The 22,155-nt window shown below is 42.4% G+C and overlaps 1 protein-coding gene across 1 annotated transcript in view; it reads left to right on the forward strand.

Annotated features, from left to right (window-relative positions):
- Positions 1-22,155, forward strand: part of ap2b1 (adaptor related protein complex 2 subunit beta 1) — a 266,519-nt gene that overhangs the window by 127,843 nt on the left and 116,521 nt on the right. The window contains exons 19-26 of the mRNA XM_068009879.1: positions 8,300-8,384; positions 14,411-14,473; positions 14,811-14,949; positions 15,053-15,169; positions 17,314-17,649; positions 18,884-19,019; positions 19,471-19,531; positions 21,965-22,075. Coding sequence (XP_067865980.1) covers positions 8,300-8,384; positions 14,411-14,473; positions 14,811-14,949; positions 15,053-15,169; positions 17,314-17,649; positions 18,884-19,019; positions 19,471-19,531; positions 21,965-22,075 — 1,048 coding nt within the window. The remainder of the gene's footprint in view (positions 1-8,299; positions 8,385-14,410; positions 14,474-14,810; positions 14,950-15,052; positions 15,170-17,313; positions 17,650-18,883; positions 19,020-19,470; positions 19,532-21,964; positions 22,076-22,155) is intronic.

Below are 22,155 nucleotides of genomic sequence, written 5' to 3' on the forward strand. Positions count from 1 at the left end.
GCCAGGGCTTCAAAGTTGCAGCTATGAGGAAAGATTGGATAGGCGAGGGTTGTTTTCCTTAGAACAGAGGAGGCTGAGGGGTGACTTAATTGAGTATACAAAATTATGAGGGGCCTAGATACAGTAGACAGGAAGAACCAGTTTCCCCTAGCAGAGAGGTCAATTACCGGGGGCACAGATTTAAGGTGATTGGTAGAAGGATTAAAGGGGAACATGAGGAAAAGCTTTTTCACCCAGAGGGTGGTGGGTGTCTGGAATTCGCTGCCTGGATCGGTGGTGGAGGCAGAAACCCTCAACTCATTTAAAAGGTACCTGGCCCTGCACCTGAAGTGCTGTAACCTGCAAGGCTACGGACCAGACGCTGTAAGGTGGGATTAGAATGGGCGGCTAGTTTTTTCAGCCAGCGCAGACACAGTGGGCTGAGTGGCCTCTTTCTGTGCTGTAATGTTTCTATGGTTGTCAACCCTTCCAAATTGTCTAGGATTCTCCCACAATGGTTCCTTGAACCCTCCTGCTGGTAACCCAGGGGGAAAGTTATTTGCATTTTGTGCCTGTGCACTTTAACTTCTCGTGGGTCAGAGACTGGCCAAACTGCAGTCAGGGAAGTTACAGTAGTTAATTCAGTTTATCAATTCCCTGCTCCAAAAATTAATTCTTCCCAGCCTGATCTTAATAGGATCGGTCCCACAATTCTGGGCCCTAATGGTGGATAATTTTACTCAGAATGCTCCGCATACTGGAATATATCCTATCCATTTTAATGGAATCGGGGCACAGATAAATTAGGGTCCCTTTGTTTGTAGAAGAATTGTGCACTTCACCTGTATACCAAGTATGTAATAACTTATTGCTTATATTGACAACTTCAAATATGCAGAAACAAAGTGATTCTTGACAACGCAGCAGGCTGCTGACGTCGTCTGACTGTGCCAACAGGCTCCTGCTGTCTGTGCGTGCGCTGCGTTCTGTATTGCCAGGACCGGTTGGCGCATGCACAGATGATGTCATTGCGTAAATTGCCAGGACTGGTTCGCGCATGCACAGATGACGTCATCGCATAACGCGGGAGAGAGGGAGTGGAGAGAGCACAGCCAAAGACCTTGGTGGCAGCGGGTGCGCTCCCCCCCCCACTGCCTGCTCTCTCTGGCAATTCTTCCCCCACCCACGCCTGCTCTCAGGGACCAAAACTATACACAGTACAGCAGCCTCACCAACACCCTCTACAGTTGTAACAAGACTTCCCTGTTTTTCAACTCCAACCCCCAGCAATAAAAGCCAAAATTCCATTTGCCGCCTTAATTATTTGCTGCACCTGCATGCTAACTTTTTGTGTTTCATGCGCAAGAACACCCAGATCCCTCTGTGCTGCACTTCTTTGAAGTCTCTGTCCATTTAAATAATTTGCCTTTTGCATGATCTCACACTTACCTACATTAAACTCCATCTGCCTAGTTTTTGCCCACTCGCTCAACCTATCTATATCCCCTTGCAGATTCCTTATGTCCTCTTCACAACATGCCCTCCCACCTATTTTTGTATCGTCAGCAAATTTGGATAGATTATACTCTGTTCCCTCTTCCAAGTCATTAATATAGATAGTAAATAATTGAGGCCCTAGTGTCTTTTGGCAGTCCACTAGTTACGTCTTTCCAACCTGAAAAAGACCCATGAATCCTGATTCTCTGTCTTCTGTGATTTAACCAATCCTCAATCCATGCTAATACATTACCCCCAATACCGTGAGCTCGTATCTTGTGCAACCAGGCGCGTATCCATTGTCTCTCGAGATAAGGAGGCCCAAAAGAAGAAGAAGAAGAATCTTTTATGTGGCACCTTATCGAATGCCTTCTGGAAATCCAAATACACTACATCTACCAGTTCCCCTTTATCAACTCTGCTTGTTATATCCTCAAAGAACTCGAGCAAATTTGTCGAGCATGATTTCCCTTTCACAAAATCATGTTGACTCTATTTGATTGCGTTAAGCTTTTCTAAATGTCCTGCTATTTTTTCCTTAATAATGGACTCCAGCATTTACCCAACAACCAATGTTAGGCTGACTGGCCTATAGTTTGTTGCTTTTAGTCTCTCTCCCTTCTTGAACAGGGGTGTCACATCAGCAGTTTTCCAATCCGCTGGGACCCTCCCAAAATCCAGTCAGTTCTGGAATATTTCGACCAATGTCTCCACTTTGTAGCCATGCCACTTCCTTTAAAACCCTTGGATGTAGGCCATCAGGTCCTGGCAACTTGTCTGCCTTTAGTCCCATCAGTTTGTCAAATACTTTGTCCCTCGTGATAGAGACTGTTACAAGATCTTTCCTCCCATTAGCTCCTTGCTTATCTGATATTTTTGGGACGTTTATAATGTCCTCCACTGTGAAGACTTATGCAAAATATTGGTTTAAATTATCTGCCATTTCCCTGTTCCCTGTTATCAATTCTCCACTCGCATCCTCCAAGGGTCCCACACTCATTTTAGCTACTCTCTTTACATACCCGTAAAAGCTCTTGCTGTTTGTTTTTTATATTTCTTGCCAATTTACTTACATAATCAGTTTTCTCCCTCTTTATTAGATTTTTAAACATCCGCTGCTGGTTCCTAAAAATTTCCCAATCCTCTGGCCTACCACTAGTTTTTGCTGCTTTGTATGCCTTAGATTTTGATCGGATACTCTCCTTGACCACCTTTGTTAACCTCGGGTGGTTCATCCTTCTCATAGAGTCCTTTTTGATGAGCGTTATGAAATATCTGCTTAAATGTCTGCCATTGCTCATCCACTGACCTTCCCCTCAGTCTATTTTCCCAGCCCACTTTAGACAACGCTTTCTTCAGACCTCTGTAATTGTCCTTGTTTAAGTTGAGGACACTGGAAGATGTTGCAATTCAAGAAAGAGAATTTCAAACTTGTAGAGAAACATCTAAATTTTTTCCTGGGAAAAGGGAGGTATAGGTTTTTTTCAATGGTTCGTAATGGCTTCATTGGGCACATTAGCAGGCATTTAGAAAAGATCAGACTTATTCTTGCTACCCAACCAACTTTTTCCTGAACCCTCTCCTGAGGCCACAGTGACAGAGATTGATGTGGGAAAGAAAATTCCCCAAGATTTTTGAAAGCACTATTTATTCTGTTGCAATTTTATTGGCAATTTCCCAAGGATATTTCTCATTTTTAGAAATCAGTATGTTAGTCTTGCCATTCGTTTTAATGATAACTAATATAAATGCGAACTTCAGTTTCTGCTGAGTGAGGTGCACAGAATTGCATAGAATGTGTGGTACAGGAACAAGCTGATTGGCCCAACTGGTCCCATGTCAATGTTTATCTACCACATGCGCACCCCCGCCATCATCTAACCCTATCAGCATATCCTTTTATTCCTTTCTGTCTCATCTATTTATCTAGCTTCCTTATAAATGTATTATGTAGAATTTGACAGACACTGTAAAATGTTTTCAGCCTTACCAGCAGAAATTTGGCCATTCAGGACTCGCCTGCAACAACACTCATTTTGCACTACTCAAGCAGTTACATGGTCATGTAACTGTTAAAGTAATGGCCAAGAATATTAATCGTGCTCTAAATGTGACAGGGATGCACAGTTTGATGGAGCACACGAAAACTTGTGATATTGGGCGGCACAGTGGCGCAGTGGTTAGCACTACAGCCTCACAGCTCCAGCGACCCGGGTTCAATTCTGGGTACTGCCTGTGTGGAGTTTGCAAGTTCTCCCTGTGTCTGTGTGGGTTTTCTCCGGATGCTCCGGTTTCCTCCCACAAGCCAAAAGACTTGCAGGTTGGTAGGTAAATTGGCCATTATAAATTGCCACTAGTATAGGTAGGTGGTAGGGAAATATAGGGACAGGTGGGGATGTTTGGTAGGAATATGGGATTAGTGTAGGATTAGTATAAATGGGTGGTTGATGGTCGGCACAGACTCGGTGGGCCGAAGGGCCTGTTTCAGTGCTGTATCTCTAAACTAAACTAAATTGATATTGATGTGTTCACCTGCCCCCACTACTTACCTGATTGTTATATTCCAGAAATCCAGTTGGTGAAGGATAGAACTGGCACCAGTCTTTACATACTTTACATACTTTTAGAAGCATTTATTTACAGAGTTGTACATTACAAGTATGCATCTCCTCACCCAACCACCACAGTTTTAGGCTTTGCCTATTTATAAGGGCACACATGGATCCCCAGTTAATGTCCACCACCTGCATACAATTAATATACAATTAAACGGGTGACTTAATCCGTGCTTAGCATCCAGAACCATGCAGTCAGCTTGAATGGAATTGCCTCTGTTATATTGCTGGTGCTGACTGGAAAGACCTTTTTTTGCACAAGAAGGCTGCAAGCATCAAATGCTGCATGTATCTTTATAAAAGAGAGGTAAGAATGTGGAACTTAGACCACAAGGATTAGTTGAGTCAAATAACATAGATACATGTAAGGCGAAGCAAGATAAACACATGAGAAAGGAATAGAATATGCTGACCAGGTTAAGTGAAGAGGGATGGGAGGAGGCCAGTGGGGACCAGTTGGGGGGAATTGCCTGTTTCTGTGCTATAACTGTAGGGTAAAATTCTGTATGTAATCTACAAAATCAATTTAAAAAAAAAATGCTGGGCTGAGCACATTTCCAGTCATAAAGGCAAGATATGACTGTGTGAGGGGATGATGGGTGAAGAAGTGTTATTAGACTCCATTCATCTGAGTGAGTGGAAACCAGCAGGAACACTAAACAGAGGTTCAAGTGCATCCTACACTGTTGTCATTTTACAGGGAAGAAGCTTGGGAGCAGATTAAGGGTCGTCCTATCCATTCCGTGATTACCTTCCAACTTCCATTTGATGGCATGTATGAGGTTGCCACATGAAACAACCCTCACACGTTTAGTTAGCTTTGCTGTTTAGATTAATTAGCAGTAAGTGATGATGCCTTTGGCAGATCATTCCTGACAGCTGGTGTTATGGCTTATACCCCTTCTAAATTTGTACTACTTTGTTATATCCCTATGGAGTATGGAAAATGAAGAATAGCGATAGACTGCTTCCAATTAACCATTCACTGTTTAGCAACTACTTGCCTTGGCTTTTTGTACCACAGGAAACTACTAATTACTGCAACTTCCTAAATTGTTCTGTGTAATTAGTCATCTTAGTTCTTCAAATAATATATATATCACCACACACCCTACTCCCTGCTGCCCATCTCGGGCATTGTAGTGGTATCGTATTTGGGAACAGGCGTTAGAGGTCAGTTTTACTTTCAGATCAAAATGAACTGAATCAGTAATGCAGGTCCTAGGGCTTTATATGATGTGAGAGAGCATGTTTGTCACTGAGTGTTTGCAATACTGTGCCCACGTTTTTCATGTGCATGCTCAGTGTAGACTTTTTCTCAGAAGCCATCAACTTAAGCTATGCACCTACAGTGTGTGGAGAATGTATGATATTCAAAGAACGAAACAGACTCTGCCAGGAGTAAATCTTTTTGTAAATATTAATTGTCCAATATTATGAACTAATGTGTAGAAAGTCACCTAACATTTGCACAATAAATCTCAATTAATTTTTAACACACATGCCTTGTGCTGTCACTCATTGGACAATTGCTTGTAACATGAATAATTTAAAAGGTTTCATTAGAATTTTAATCAAACTGTATAACAGACTGAGGCCATGTGTGCTTCATCATAAATGTAGTGCACAGAGGGCATCTTCCTACACCATTCTTTCAGAAACTACAGTTTACAAAGTTTATTGTGTAGTACTACCAACCTCCATTGTCAGTTGTGGCTCAGTTGCTAGCACTCTTAACTCTGAGTTGAAAGACTGAAGTCCCTTTCCAGAGACTTGAGTATAAAATCTAGGTTGACGCTGTAGTGCAATAGTTAGAGTATGCTGCACTGGCAGAGGTGCCATCCTTCATATGAGACATCAAACTGACCCATCTCCCCCTCAAGTGAACGTAAAAGAACCCAGAGCACTATTTGAAGAAGGGGAAGGGAGTTATCTCCAGTGTGCTGGCCAATATTCATCACTCAACCAATATCACAAAAAGAACCAGATTAGCAGGTCAATATCACATTGCTGTTTGTGGGACTTTACTATAAATTGGCTGCCATGTTCCTTACATTCCCAACGGTGACTGCACTTTGAAAGTACTTCACTGGCTGTAAAGCGTTGTGGGATGCCCTGAGATGAAAGGCACTATGTAAATGCAGTTTTTTTCCCAATGTAATCTGCCTCAGGATCTCAGTTCTCCCCAGACACTTTCTTTGCAGTTAATTGCTCCATTTTCCCCACACTCTTCTGTCTTATTTCCATCTTCTTTCTTTTGTATTTTTTCCTTGTCCCCTTATCCCCTCATTGCTTAGTTTAGTATCATAAGGGTTACTACTAAAATGGTGAAAGATAGCCCTCCAGACCATGAAGGGTTATTCGTAATGGATATGATTCCTATCATTTCAGAAATACAGATACCACTTAATATGTATTAAAACTCTTCCATGAACTACATCATTGATTTGTGTTGGTTACAGATGATTGCATGTGGAAAGCAGCCTGCAAGAAATCAAACTATAAACTAATTATGGTATATAAGAATAAACTAGAAGTCTAGTTCCAATTGAGTGATGCAGCCTCACTGAAATCCTTTTCACCTAGTGTTGTAAAAAATACCCGCAATCCAATTCTTGAAAAGGGAAGCAAATCCAATTGTGTTCATTTTAAATCAGGTTGTTTTTTTGATGAGGCTGTTACCTCAGTAATGTTTAAGATGGCTTGTTCTTGTGTAGTGTGATTATTTTCCTTGCATTGTGCAACTGATTTTTTTTTAATGCATTTGGTTCTTCCCTTCATTGGTCAATACTGTCAAGTGTCCTTAAATAGTATGTGAATTTAATAAAAATATGAAGCAAATCTAACAACCTTTATAATGGAGCTTCTGTGACTCCCTAATTCTTTCCCTGCCCGGCACAATAATCAGCATTCCAGGAAAACATGGGCTTGCTACTTTCAGTATTTTGTCAATCACATTTCAGCTAATAAATGAATGCATGTAATGATTTTGGAGAGGTAGTTTCCTCCTTCACCGAACCCTTGTTTTCTCTGTCTGTGGAACTATCTCATTTCTGTTCGTTGCTCCCCAAATGACTTGGTTGTCAACAACAACAACTCGCAGTTATATAACCTCATTAATGTCATAAAATGTTCCAAGGCACTACATAGAGGCATAATCAAACAAAAATGGACACAGAGCTAGAGAAAAAGGTGTTAGGAGGGATGATCAAAAACTTGGTCAAAGAGGTGGATTTCAAGCAAGGAGGAGCGGGCAGAGGAGAGGCAGGTAATTAAGGGAGTATAGATCGCCAAATTTGGAAGAAAAGAACACTCTGGGTGGGGAAGGGGGACGGTGGTTGTAGGGCTTAAGGGAGGGTCAGTACCTTTAAGTGTCAGCTGTGGCTCAGTTGTTAGCACTCCCACCTGAGTCAGAATGTTGTTGGTTCAAGTCCCACTCCATGACTTGAGCACAGAAATTTAGGTTGAGACTCCAGTGCTGTACTCGGGGAGTGCTGCACTGTTGGAGGTGCTATCTTTTGGATGAAGGCGTTAAACTGAGGTCCTTTCTACCTCCTCAGGTGGAGTAAAAGATTCCATGATACTATTTCGAAGACGAGCAGGGGCGTTATCCCTGGTGTCCTGGCTAATATTTATCAACATCGCAAAAAAAATTATTTCATCATTATCACATTGCTGTTTGTGGGAGCTTGCTGTGTGCAAATCAGCTGGCGCGTTTCTTACATTATAACAGTGACTATACTTCAAAGAAAAAAGTACTTAATTGGCTGTAAGGCATTTTGGGACACCCTGTGGCGCTATATAAATGCAAGCTTTTCTCTCTTTCAATTTGAAATAATCTTTTGAGTGACTGGGAATCAATGCAGGTCTACATACCTTTCTGGTAGATGAGCTATTAAACAGGCAAGGCTGCAGAACCTGAGCAGAAGTGTTGCCTATACTTCCTCTAAAAGCAAAGTTGTAGAACTGCTAAAAGATAATCTGATGCATGAAAAATTTACCCACGGGAGGCCGACTTTTTTTTTCTTGTAAAGCTCGTATATATTACCACCTTAATGAAAGCAGTACTGCTGTCAAATTTTAAAGCATAGAAAATTAACGTGCCTTGGGTTAAGTCTGAGAACTGAGTTTTTCACCATGAATTTGGTCTGCTTTATTAAAGTATTCAGTCTTTCCAGTAAGGCTAACCTTGTTTTTTTTTGTTTCAGGTGGCTGTGAAAAACAACATTGACGTTTTCTACTTCAGCTGTCTGATTCCACTCAGTGTGCTGTTCGTGGAGGACGGGAAAATGGGTGAGTGCTGACAGTAACTGCAGTTGGAGAGATTATACAGTCAACTTCTGTTACTCTGTTCACAGGGGTGGACATTTTCAGTTGATTGTGTTTGTTCAGTTCCAGTCAGATATGTAGGTCCTATTTACAATTACAAAGAATTTACAGCACAGAAACAGGCCATTCGGTCCAACCAGTCTATGCCAGTATTGATGATCCGTACATGTCTCCTCCCATGTTACTTCATCTAACCCTGTCACCGTATCTTTCTGTTTAACAACAAAAATGTTCCAAGCACCTTCCTTTTTCCCTTGTACTTATCTGGCTTTCCCTTGAGCTATACTATTTGTCTCAACCGCATGAGTAAAGAATTTAAATTTTATTTAATTAATTTAAGCCAATTTCTCACCATTTTATTACAAGACACTGATGAAAATGGAATTTGGTGTAGGTCCCATATTTAATTGACTTTGGTCAACAGAGTCACCACTGAGAGGCATGTTCAATAAGGAAGGAATAGTTTCTCAGCTACCAATTATTATCCCATTGCTGATGGTTTTCCTTAACTGGTTGATCTGATTAAACTAATTTTATTTTCATCAGGGCACAGCAATTAACAGCAATTCATTGGTGTTTAAAAGAAAAAAAAAGTGCTGTCAATTCTCCAGTGGTTACCTGATGAGTGAGCATTGCTCAGTTGGTAGCACTTTCATCTCTAGGACAGAGGTTGTGGGTTAGAGCTGTATTCCAGGATTTAAGCATAATGTAGGCTTACACCACAGTGCTGTGTTGAAGGATTGCAGCATTTTCAGACATGCCATCTTCCTGTTCTGATGATTTAGATGGATCATAATGATCTCGTGACACTATTCAAAGATGGACTAAAGAGCTCTCCTGGTGTCTTGGCCAACATTCCTCCCTCAACCAACATCATTAAAGCAGGTTAACTAGTCATTCATCTCTTGTTTGTAGAATTCTGCTGTGTACAGATGGCTGCCATGTTGCCTACACATCAGTCACTTCATTGTATAATAGTGTTTTGAGACATTTCTCAGATATTATTAGAAACTAGATAAATGCAGGGCTTTTCTAAATGCACATTGGGAAGTGCATTTTTCATTTAAAAAAACACAATGTGGTACTGAGCTAGGCAATCTGGTCCAATTTTGATCTCTTTTGTACCGATTTTGGCCAGAGTGATACACCTGAAGAGCAGTAGGTCTGGGTTTGCAAAAAAAAATCAAGAGGTAGAAATTGAGGAATCTTCTGGAGCTCTGCTCGATCTGTGATAAGTCTTTGATAAGATATTTATGACATGGTATGTGGAATGGGCCTTTCTCATTTAAAGCTTTACTTTGTGATCTTTTGAATAATGCAAGATGCTGCATGAGTTTCTTCAAACCAGGAACAATATGGTCTCAAAATTCCCCCATCTCTCCAAATTTGCCAAGGATCATATGAGTACTTATCTACTCTGTAACATTCCTTATAAGAATAGATTTACAGAAAGTTTGGTACATCACAGAATCTGACTATAATAAAGAAAATTTACAGCCAAAATGCCTTTTGAAAAATACTGTCCAAAAGAATAATGGATAACTTGCTTAGTATTGCTATGGTTCAGTTGTGGTACTAAATACCATTGTGGGAATTTGGCTTGAAGGAATTGCAATCATGTGTGAAGAAGCTGAATAAATATCAAAATAAATACAGCTATTTACTCATCATGTTTTAATAATTTGAGTCACTTCCTTGGTAGAAGTTTCTCATGCTGTCACAATCAGAAGCTCATTCAAGCTAATATCCCCAACCATTAGCAGCATTAAAAAAGTCAAGGATGAGAATAAGATTTCTTTATCCTTCCCATACCCTGACACTCCTGTTAGCACTTTCTACTGTATTTTGAATGGTTTTGTTTTCATTGTCTGCAATAGTGGATTCTACTACTATACCAGAATGGAAGTTCTACCTAACATCATAATTAATTTTTCTGCCTAGCGTACAACTGTTGTGCCACACCATTAATGCATTAAATCTCAAAGTATTCCACCTCAGGCTAACACATGCCTGTAGGGCAAGAATTAACGATTGGCTCAAATGATGACTGAGTTCTGCTGTTACCAATCAAATATTTCAATGACTAAGTCTGAATGAATCAGAAGTAGTTGCTCAGGTTTTTCCTAAAAAAAAAAACTGGTCCCAAAGTAGTAAGAACCAACCATTTAAATCACACAGTTTTATGAAGTTTGCTTGAGGTGATACTTTGAATTTTAAGCTGCATGAACATTTACCAAAATAAATTATACTTAAAATCTATTTAAAACACTATTCAGAACATAATGTTCGTTCTTAGCCTTGAGGGCTGCTTGTACAGTTTTGTAAATTCCTGGAAAACATTTTCTGAGAGAGGTGAACTCTTTCTTCAGGAGCCTGAAACTCAGTTTGGGGTACTGAGATTCAGTTGTTCACTTGGTCTTTTTTATGGTCAAAGGAGCACAGACATAGCCTGGATCAGATGGTGCACACGCATGCGTCATCTTAAATTAAGCAGCCACTTTATTTTCTGGGTGATCCAGCTACTTCAACTATCTGGACTCCAAGCACAGCTTTGGTCACTTTCTTTTCAGAGGTTGCACATATTTTCTGAGCCCTGCTGACACTTCAAACTACTCTCCTATGTCACTCCTGAACTCTGCAGTCTGCTTGCTAATGTTGACAGGCCCTTTGCTTGTGACCGTCCACTGAGCTGCTCCATCCCCCAACTACTACCAAACCTAAAGACTGACCAGTTCCCAATACTACTAAGCCCCAGAATCACCCCCAGCATCCTGCCACGCATTTGTATCAAATCTTAGGACCCTCTCAGTGCGCTTACAGTTCCCTGAATGGTCCTGACTCGAGGCATTAACTGAATGCTCTTAAACAGCAGTATGCCCAGAACCCACAATCCAGCATCTTTCACCTCCACCCAGCAAATGGTCTTGCCGCTTTCTTCCTCTTACTCTACCTTCCCCCAGTGCATCAAAGGCCTAGGCCACAGACTCCTTGATCTCTCCCAGACAGAAGCACTCTGGTTTTCTGTACCCATTGCTTCCCAAGTCGCTAACCCAAGGCTAAAGGTAAACCCAACCCAAGGCCATTCTTTCTCTAGGTCGTTGTCACTCAACTCTTTCCCAATCTGAACACCCAAAGCCATGCTTTCTCTCTCATTATGTATATTCTACCATTTCCCAGACACACACTCCATTGGGTGGGTCCCAGTATCTGCCCTCTTGCTGTGCATCCTGGGCTTTTAGAAAAATAAGATAAAGATTGAATATGCAAGTAAGGTTATATGATTGAGAGCCATGAAGAGATACCGGGAGAGTTACAGAACATGGAGCTGCAGCTTGGTGAGGCTTGCACAAGCAGTCAAAGAAATATTCAGATGAAGAACCAAGACAGCACAATGCGAAAACTGTTTTGAGTTATACAGAGAGAAAGTAGGTAGAAGACAAAGTTGGAATGGGAATGGAATTTTATTTTTCTCCAGAGGAAAGGGTTGAGGAGATAGGCTGTGCACTGTCCCGTGCAGCCAGCTGTTTGTTTATGGCTGCTCAGTGATTTGTTACATAAACAGGTACATGTGTTCCAGCACAATCAGCCATCACATTTCACTCTTATTATAAACTGTATTTGTTTAAGAATTCTGAACAAGTGGAATGTAACATTTTTTGGGTTAAGATACACACTTTGTTTTTGAGAATATTGCCATCAGGATGTATGCCAGGCTGTTATGTGAGGCAACGGAGGAGGTAGCAGGGGCTCTGACACAAATTTTCAAATCCTCTCTGGCCACAGGAAGTACCAGAGGATTGGAGGACAGCGAATGTGGTGTCATTATTCAAGAAGGGTAGCAGGGATAAACCAGGTAATTACAGGCCGGTGAGTCTAACATCAGTGGTAGGGAAACTATTGGAAAAAATTCTGAGGGACAGGATTAGTCTCCACTTGGAGAGGCAGGGATTAATCAGGGATAGTCAGCATTGCTTTGTCAGGGGGAGATCGTGTCTATCTAACTTGATTTGAATTTTTCGAGGCGGTTACTAGATGTGTAGATAGGGTAAAGCAGTTGATGTAGTCTACATGGACTTCACTAAGGCTTTTGATAAGGTCCTGCATGGGAGATTGGTTAAGAAGGTAAGAGCCCGTGGGATCCTGGGCAATTTGACAAATTGGATCCAAAATTGACTTAGTGGCAGGAGGCAGAGGGTGATGGTCGAGGGTTGTTTTTGTGAGTGGAAGCCTGTGACCAGTGGTGTACTGCAGGGATTGGTGCTGGGACCCTTACTCTTTGTAGTGTACATTAATGATTTAGACGTGAATATAGGAGGTATGATAAGTAAGTTCGCAGATGACACGAAAATTGGTGGTGTCATAAATAGTGAGGAGGATAGCCTTAGTCTACAGGACGATATAGATGGGCTGGTAAGATGGGCGGAGCAGTGGCAGATGGAGTTTAATCCTGAGAAGTGTGAGGTGATGCACTTTGGGAGGACTAACAAAGTAATGGATTATACAATGGATGGTAGGACCCTAGGGAGTACAGAGGGTCAGAGGGACCTTGGGGTGCTTGTCCATAGATCACTGCAGGCAGCAGCACAGGTAGATAAGGTGGTTGGAAGGCTTATGGGATACTTGGCTTTATTAGCCGAGGCATAGAATATAAGAGTAGGGGGGTTATGATGGAGCTGTATAAAATGCTGGTTAGGCCACAGTTGGAATACTATGTACAGTTCTGGTCGCCACACTACAGGAAGGATGTGATTGCAATGGAGAGGGTGCAGAGGAGATTCACCAGGATGTTGCCTGGGCTGGAGCATTTCAGCTGTGAAGAGAGACCGAAAAGGCTAGGGTTGTTTTCCTTAGAGCAGAAAAGGCTGAGGGGGGACCTGATTGAGGTATATAAAATTATGAGGGGCATTGATAGGTTAGATAGGAAGAAACTTTTTTCCCTTAGCAGAGGGGTCAGTAACCAGGGGGCATAGATTTAAGGTAAGGGGCAGGAGGTTTAGAGGGGATTTGAGGAAAAAAATTTTCACTGAGGGTGATTGAATCTGCAACACACTGCCTGAAGAGGTGGTTGAGGCAGGAACACAATATTTAAGAAGTATTTAGATGAGCACTTGAAATGCCATAACATACAAGGCTACTGGCTAAGTGCTGGAAAATGGGATTAGAATAGTTGGGTGCTTGACGGCCGGCACAGACACAATGGGCTGTAGGGTCTGTTTCTGTGCTGTATAACTCCATGACCTGAAAAATCTAGTTTTGTACAGATTGCAAGCCAATTGTTGGAAGAAAAAGACTCGATCGTTGAATTTGGTGAGAAGATGTTGCTATTTACCCTGGTTATTTTTACAGAAACAAATATTTTCTAACTCTATGGATTGACTTCAATGAAAAATATATGAATTGTCTTGATCAATTTGGAAATAAGCAACTGCAAGTAACACCAATCTGTCAAGTGTCTGTTTAGGGAGCCTCTTTGCTGAGTATCTTGGACCTTTTCCGTAGTACTGCTATGTAAGTCTAAAGATTATCTTCTGGCATCTACAAAGGAATGCTTAAATGCTAGCTTTTAAGCACATCAGATCATCATTTTAAGACATACATCAAGCAGAAGGTGCTTGACATGCAAAATACTCACCTTTAAATTTGCCTTCCGTAAGTATTGAAATAAATTGCACAGAGGCTACATTAATTGGCATAGTTTTGTGTCATTTTTGGAATAAAGATCTAAAGTTGACAGCTTTGATATGCAAATCAAGATAACTTTAATAGCAGCTACCTTTTTTTATCTTCACTTGGTCTCATGGCTGCTGCTTTCCTCCTTTAGATAGTATGCATCATAAGGGTTGTGTTTTTATACTAATAATCTGAATTTTTAAGTGGCTCAGTTGCTTAAATAATTCAGAATGTGTACTAGTCCTCAATGTTTTTTTTAAAAAACTCACCAAACTTTAAAGTGCTGATTTTTTTTTTAAATCTCCCTCTTTAAACTTAAGCTTCAAAGTTTAGCTTCGATGAAAGCCATGTTTCTTTTGATGGCAAAATGCTCTGGTTCCCACGTACAATGTGTAGCACAGCTAATCTCACAAGCTCTCCTTGTGCAATAATGTGAAACCAGCAGCAGTCTCAATTTGCTTGTCCAATCTATCCCTACCTCAGGATGTGGTCAGTAAATCCTGTTCTCACTGCAGGAAGAAAAGTGCAATGAGCTTTGGTTTTCAGCTGCTTACAAAACTGAAGGGTCCTGAAAATCAAAGAGCAGACACATTACCTTATTGGAAGGCAGTTTGTCTTGAAACTTAATTCAGTAAGTTGAAGGCTTGAACTAATCAGAATATTGTTCAGATACAGAGTCAAATAATTTATATTAACAACCACCCGAGTGGTCTTGTGCAGGCGATCTGTTCAGACTGACTCTCAAAGGACCTATTCAAGCATTAATAACTGCAACTCCAGAAGCCACCAGTGGTGGCATCTTGTGGCTGCGAAAATCTCTAGTTCATGGGAAACTTCCTGCAGTGTTTCCCAGATATGTGTAATGGACACTTCATTTCTTACTCATCTCAACCATGTGTATGGAAACCATTTCCACTGACAGTGCATGACATCTATGCTCCTGAATCATTCTACTTTTGAAGACTGATCTTGGAGATCTGGGTCCCCAGGCTCCTCAGCTGTAATTCACTGAGTGAAAACGCTTCTGACTTGCAACTATATTTTCTCAAGTGGGTGTACTTGAGCTGGTACTTGTACAAGTAAAATACCATGACAGAATTGGCGAGGATAGGCCAAGTGTTGTGGCACTTGATGAGCCCACCTGTTCAATTGAGCCTTCCAAGTCATCTCTTGGAACTTCAAAACAAAACACAAGCTGTTTTAACTATCTAAATGTTTAAATTGCTCCTTAAAAGAGTAGTGGCAGAGTTGAAGGGTATTGCTATGCTTTTAACAATCCACACAAAGTTAAAACAACCTGTGCTTCCCCATTGCCCTGCCTTTGCTAATTTGATCATGTCTTTTTCTCCATCTCCTACATTCCTTCCTATTTGTCTTCCTGTGAGCTGCAGAGCTGTCTCCTTGTGTGGCTTACCGTTGAGATTAGTGTCCATCCTTCAGTAGCAATTCTGGTGCTGGTTATTTACTACCTCTTTTGCAATGGGAGAACACGAGTGAAAGGAATATAACTGGCAAGGATACTTCTCATCCCATTGTTATCAGATTTGCAGGTGCAAATTCCATTTAAGCAACTTTCCTTCAAGATTACTAAACCCCATGCGAGTTGGCCCAGAGGCTGGGAGTTAGCATGTTACATTATTGTTTCGAGAGGCTCCCTGCGAATAGATCAGATTTCCTTTTATCCAGGTAATAACTCTGACAGGGTATGAGCTAGAGGCCAATGAGTCACTGATTTGTCCTTCCTACAGGATGTGCATGGGGAACAAAGCTGCCACTTCGGCCAACCTGGTGAGGCCATCTCTTACTGCAATTTGTGAAGTGGTGGAGGTTGTTTTCACTGCCTCTACCCCTTTCCCTCCATAAGTCCAGATGACCCTCATGGGGCTTTCTAACCTCAGCACTTTAGAGAGTTTCTCTTCTCCTTATTTTTGCTAGAAGCATAACTATCATAGTACATCTGGAAGCTCTTTTTGCTGCTGATTCCCACACCACCCCACCCCACCTCCACTCAACTCCTTCCTCACTCATTGTTGGATTTTCTGATTCCTGATAGAATTGTGTGCCCCTGTAAACAGCTGCAATGCTTTAAAAGCTGCAGCACCGTTTAATATCCTACTCTTCCTCGCAATGATGGTAAACCAATCAGCAATCTTAGTGCTATAATCCCACTCCACTTAACTAATGAGTGCTAGTGCAGGAAACTTGAATGGGTTAGTGACTGACTTGCATGGATGAATGAAAGCCCTGTCTGAGCTATCTGTCAATGGAAGGAGAATCCAGGCCCAAATGTGTCGATCCTACCCGTCATTTTATTTTCTCCCCTCAAATTGCACTGCACAATTATAGTTTGATGGAGTTTACAAGCCTGAAAGAAACTGGGTGAGAAATTGGCCTCATTAGTGCCTGTTTTTTGGTGTTAAGAATGCCCTTAGAGCTCCAAAATGGAGTCGATTGCAATCATGAAATGTGCCGGATGCCATCTGCCAGAAGTATGGAGAGAAGGCAAATCATAATATCAGTCACCATGCAATGTTGATTTGACAGCAGCAGTGTCATTTTGGAGCTCAACGCTCCAGACAATGTCCTCTCTGCACAACTGAGCATGCATTCAGCAGCAGGAAGAACCCCCTGCCAGTGCTTTTAAAGGAACATCAATTACTTATTGGTCAGCTGCTGGTTGATTTCTTCTGGCTGTTGCTGCAATTCTACAAGTGTTTGGTGCTTTTGACAGTTGTTTCAAGTTGTCAAACTCTACAAGTAGTGGTGTGGCAGGTTTTGAAGGACCTTTTGATGCCTTCAAGGCTTCCTAACAAACCAATTACTCCCAGACATAGGTGCACTGGCAGGCATTTGCATTGGAATACATCATGACTGGGAGAATTGACACAGGCCATGAAGAGTAGGACAAGGAGCTGGAAAAGGAAGGAGGGGAGAAGGGCTCTAAGCAGGAGGCCATATCGGTTCAGGGTATTCAGGTCGTAATTATTCTACCTGAATCACAGCAAGGAGGTTCAGTAAGGATATCTTCACTGAAATCTACCACCTGCTGCAGCCTCAGAGCAGAGCAAGGACCCCGCATCACCAGTGGCTGGGAAGGTGACTGTGATGATTTTTTTTGTGTGTCTGGCTCCTTCCGAGCTGGAGATTTTACATCTCACAGCTTGATGGCCACTGAGGCTGTCTGTTCAAAAAGAGCTAATTACATTTAATTCTCTCTTGCCAGAGACAAGCAGCTGGAGAGAGTACACGGCTTTGCTAGGATTGCAGGCTTCCCAATGGTGCAGGGTGCCATTGACTACACATGCATAGCTTTGCTGGTGCTGCATGTTAAATCTGCCCTATACCGGAAACAAAAAAGATTATTCTTCCTCATTTTCCAATTGGTGTGTGACCATATGCCACGAATCATGCAGGCCAATGCCTGGTATCCTGGCAGCAGTTGTGATGCCTTCAATCTGCGGCAGTATGCTATGTCAGCTGCATTTGAGCCACCACAGCAAACTAAAGATTGGCTAATCGGCAACAAGAACTGTCCATTCATTAGAGAGCTGATTCCGTGGTGCACAACCCCACACCCATATATATAGTGTGCATACGATGGAAACCATACTGCCATGTGAAATGTCATCAAGCAGACCATTGGCATGTTGAAACAACGCTTCTGCTGTCTGGACCACTGCGAAGGAGCCCTTTAGTACTCTCCAGAGCATCTGTATCAAGATTCGTGCTACAGAATCTTGTCACCCCAGCTATATGACAAGCAGCTGGGGATGCGGAAGCCTAGCCAGCCCCTTTCTAGCCTGGCTGGCTGAGGAACTCGTGGCACCAATATCCGCAATCCCAATTTGCCATTCACCAACCATCCAATACCTTACCTTCAGACTGTCACTGACCATCACAGCGTCTGCTTGGCCACAATGCAAAAATAAAAGCCACTGCAAATAATCGTTTCAAAACAGATTTATAAGTTTAATATAAATTGCATACAAAGGCACCCTTGTGCATTACCTTAGTTTATATCTTCCATGTGCCTTTGCCTGTCCAAGTGCTCCTGCACAGAGCTGTGGCTGCAGCATGGCTGGTGGAAGGCTGCTGACTTTTAGCGGAGAAGGCAGCAAATGGCCTTGAAGGTTGACCTCAGCAGATCTGAGCCTAGAAGGCCCAGCTTCGGACGACACTATCTCATCATGGGCAGCAGCAGAAATGTAATAGCAAGGGCACTATTGAAGTGGCAGGGGTGTGAGCATGACGGCAAGTTCATACTCAGTGGGCCACTGCCACTCCCCTGGGGCAGCACCTCAGTAATCTTGGTAATTTGTTGGAGGACAGATTGCTGGACTGCTGTGACATCTTGCATGCCCCATTGCATACTGTCATCCAGCCATGATGGCAGTAGTCTGACCTGACATGGTAGCAGTCTGAGCTTCCACTGCAGCACTCAGAGATTGGATGACTGCTGCTTGTGCTGCAGTAAAGTTGATATTGGCCATTGGATGCTGCATCTTGGTTGGGTTCTACAAGTGTGCAAATGGAGTTGGCTACCACTTCCATGCTGGAAAGCATGGGCTCCAAACTGTGCAAAGCCCCACGGCACGTTGGTGCTAGACTCCTCCATACTCCTTGACGCACAAAGCTTTCTGGCAAGCTTCCAATTGCACCAAGCATTTCATCTTGCATACCCATCAGTGTTCTTTATCGAAACTTTCATCTGAGTCCTCGGCTGAACCCATGTGCGACCCTGCCCTCTGGTGAGATGACACCTGCGATATCCTTGCCGTCTGCTCTGGCTGCAGCTTACTTGTGCTGGTTGTCTCAGCATGTGCAGATTCCACCTCTAATCCATCCGCTAAGATACCCTCAGCATCAGTTTTTGAGCTGGTGGCTGCGCGTGTGAAATCAAGTGATGGTGCTATGTCTTCGTCACTCTTGGTATTCCTTCATTCCCTAGCCAGGTTGCACCTCTTGAGTATCTGAAAGGAAAAAACATCAAGTAAGGTTGTGGCACAGGGAGCGGGGGCAATTAAGAGGTGCCTGCCTACATCATTTGCAGCTTGTAACTCCGATGAGTGTGGGATGATATGAGGAAACAGTTCTCTTCAATGGTTTCAGCCCTGCCACTGGCCTATTCCAATAATGGCTAGCATGTCTCTTCCATGGGTTTAGGGCATGCAGGCATGCTGGTTACCTCCTGCTGCCTCTGGTTGTGCGCCACCATGCCCTGCAAGAGAGGGAGAAGTGTGTCAATCTGTTTGGGTGATGTGGGTTTCATGGTTGCATAGCTGGCAGTGTGTGTAAACTGAGATGTGGTTCTGAGGTTTGCCACAGTGCTAAGTGGGTGAGGTGAAGCATATGAATATTATGTATGAGTTCTGATTGACAGAAATTGTTGAGTGATGGGGGTGTTGTGATTGGAGCAGTGGCTGAGGCTACAGGTGCAATTGGTAGGTTATGGCATTTGAAGATGCATTCACTGACCTTGACCACTCATGTCAGGTCATTGAACTTCTTGCATCACTGCATCCAGATCTTCAGGGCTTGGCTCCTGCAGCTATCTGCTCTCACTGCCTTTTGACTGTGTGTCTGGGGGTGGCCTTCTCTACCACCCCCACCTTGGATACAGGACATCTCTCCTCCTTCCCACCTGTTCCATCAAGACCTCCAGTAAGCATCCAAAAACCTTGGAGCTTGCTCATTCCCCCGTTGTGCCATTGCTCATTTTTCCCAGGTCAGATTCTCTTCAACCGTGACTCCCAGCACGTGCACCAGCCTTAATACACCTTGCCTTCGAGAGGTGCAGGGTAACTTTCAAAAGTGCAGGCTAACTTTCAGTGGTGCTTGCCATTCATGATATTGACCCACTGCTAATGCATCCAGCCAATGAACGGTGCGGATGGCACTGGCTATACGCAGAAAATATTCAAGTGAGCAGGCAGCACAAGTTTGACATGCTGCCTGCATTGCAATCAACAGTGGCAGGTTAATCACACATTGTGATCCCACAGCCATTTGAGGGCTATCCAATTTAAACCCCTGTAAGTTGAAGGTCCATGATCATTCCATATCCCATCACTGCTAATGAGCTCCTTATACAAGATGTTCAACCCATTGCTGGGAAATATTTATATTAAAAGAAATTGGCGTTCTACTGAGTAATCAAAAGCAGAAAGGAATGTGCAATACTGTATTTGGTTGTGGCTCATATGTGTTATATCTGTCGGAAACCTGTGGTCCAGAAAATAAGCACTAGGTCTAGATTTTAATCCTGCTCGGGATTTCAGCCCCCCATTTGTGCTTCCCATTTACTCGAGTGCTCTGGTAGCCTGGAGACTAGCGAGCAGGATTTATTTTGCTACTGATCAGTTTGACACCATTCTGATCTGGGTGAAGCTGATAAAGGTTATGGACTTTGACTGCAGGGCATTAGTGTCCTTTTAAGTTTTCAAATAGTGCAATGTTGTGTAGGAGACAGAGAGAGTTCAGACAGTCTGTTGCTCTGCATTATTCCAATTTTGTAAAATAAGTGGATTAAATATCTTTTTAAACAAAAAGCTTGATAGCTGTAAGTGTAATTTCAGGGCATTCTTCAGCGATGTCAAAAGAGTGGGCGTGTATGTCATATTGTAGACACATCCATGAATTCTATGGGGGAACTAATTTGCTACAATTTGACATCTGTTTGCATACTGCCACAAATTATCGTTTCAAAGTGTTTTAATGCAATGTGGAGAATAGATCAAAGCAGTGATTTCAGTTAATAACCTAATAATAAAGGAAAAGGATATGGCTATAAATGCAGCTCTACTCTAGAGAAACTAAGGCTTGCCTGGCGCTCTGGGGCCGCCAACTTCATACAGAAGGATTCTGTAAACGATCTTGAGTGGCAAACACCATCTATTAAATTACATTGAATTGCAACAGAGAAACATCACAACACAAAATAGTGCACGGTCGTCAGCCCAGTCGTGGTTTCTGCCTTTTATATTTACGTACACATTTTCCAGGTACCTTTAAAAGTATTTGTTTTTGACTCTCAGTTTTATAAGGTGAGGAGCATGGATTTCAAAATGGGAATAAATATATAAGACATCTGATTAAGATTAAATCAATTTGAAATGAGCACACTAATCAATTTGCTATTAAGTTCAGAAAGAAAATTATTCATCAGTTTTGGTAAAACTTTGCATTGGCACCAGATAAATGTAAAGTATGATGTGAGCATAATATTTAAATGAATACTCCTAAGCCCAAGGTAAAATGTTCTGATGATAGGTCACAGACCTGAAACGTTAACTCTGCTTCTCTCTCCACAGATGCTGCCTGACCTGCTGAGTATTTCCAGCACTTTGTTTTCATTGCACAGAACATTGATGTTTATACAATAGTCTACTTGAAATGTATCATCTTGGAGTGGGCTGGAGAGTGCATATAGTTTGCTGCCAAGGCATCGCAGTTGTGTTGGACACACTGGATAGGCCACTGGGTCTTTTGCTGTCATTATTCATGCATTTGTGTTATTTAGATTAGATTAGAGATACAGCACTGAAACAGGCCCTTCGGCCCACCAAGTCTGTGCTGAACATAAACCACCCATTTATACTAATCCTACACTAATCCCATATTCCTACCAAACATCCCCACCTGTCCCTACATTCCCTACCACCTACCTATACTAGTGACAATTTATAATGGCCAATTTACCTATCAACCTGCAAGTCTTTTGGCTTGTGGGAGGAAACCGGAGCACCCGGAGAAAACCCACGCAGACACAGGGAGAACTTGCAAACTCCACACAGGCAGTACCCGGAATCGAACCCGGGTCCCTGGAGCTGTGAGGCTGCGGTGCTAACCACTGCGCCACTGTGCCGCCGTTTAAGAGTCTTCAAACCAAACTGTTGAGAAATTCACAAATAATCTATGTTTGCCGATGGAGGGCACGCTTTTCCTTCCCGTTACCCACTCCATAACCGTGGACACTACTTACAAAGGTACTCGTTTTTTTTTATGGCCTTGTTAATCTGAGTTGCTACTTTTAGTGATTTTATATATCTGAATCCCCTGATCCCAC

Source organism: Heterodontus francisci, chromosome 30 (assembly GCF_036365525.1).
Source record: "Heterodontus francisci isolate sHetFra1 chromosome 30, sHetFra1.hap1, whole genome shotgun sequence".
NCBI lineage: Eukaryota > Metazoa > Chordata > Chondrichthyes > Heterodontiformes > Heterodontidae > Heterodontus > Heterodontus francisci.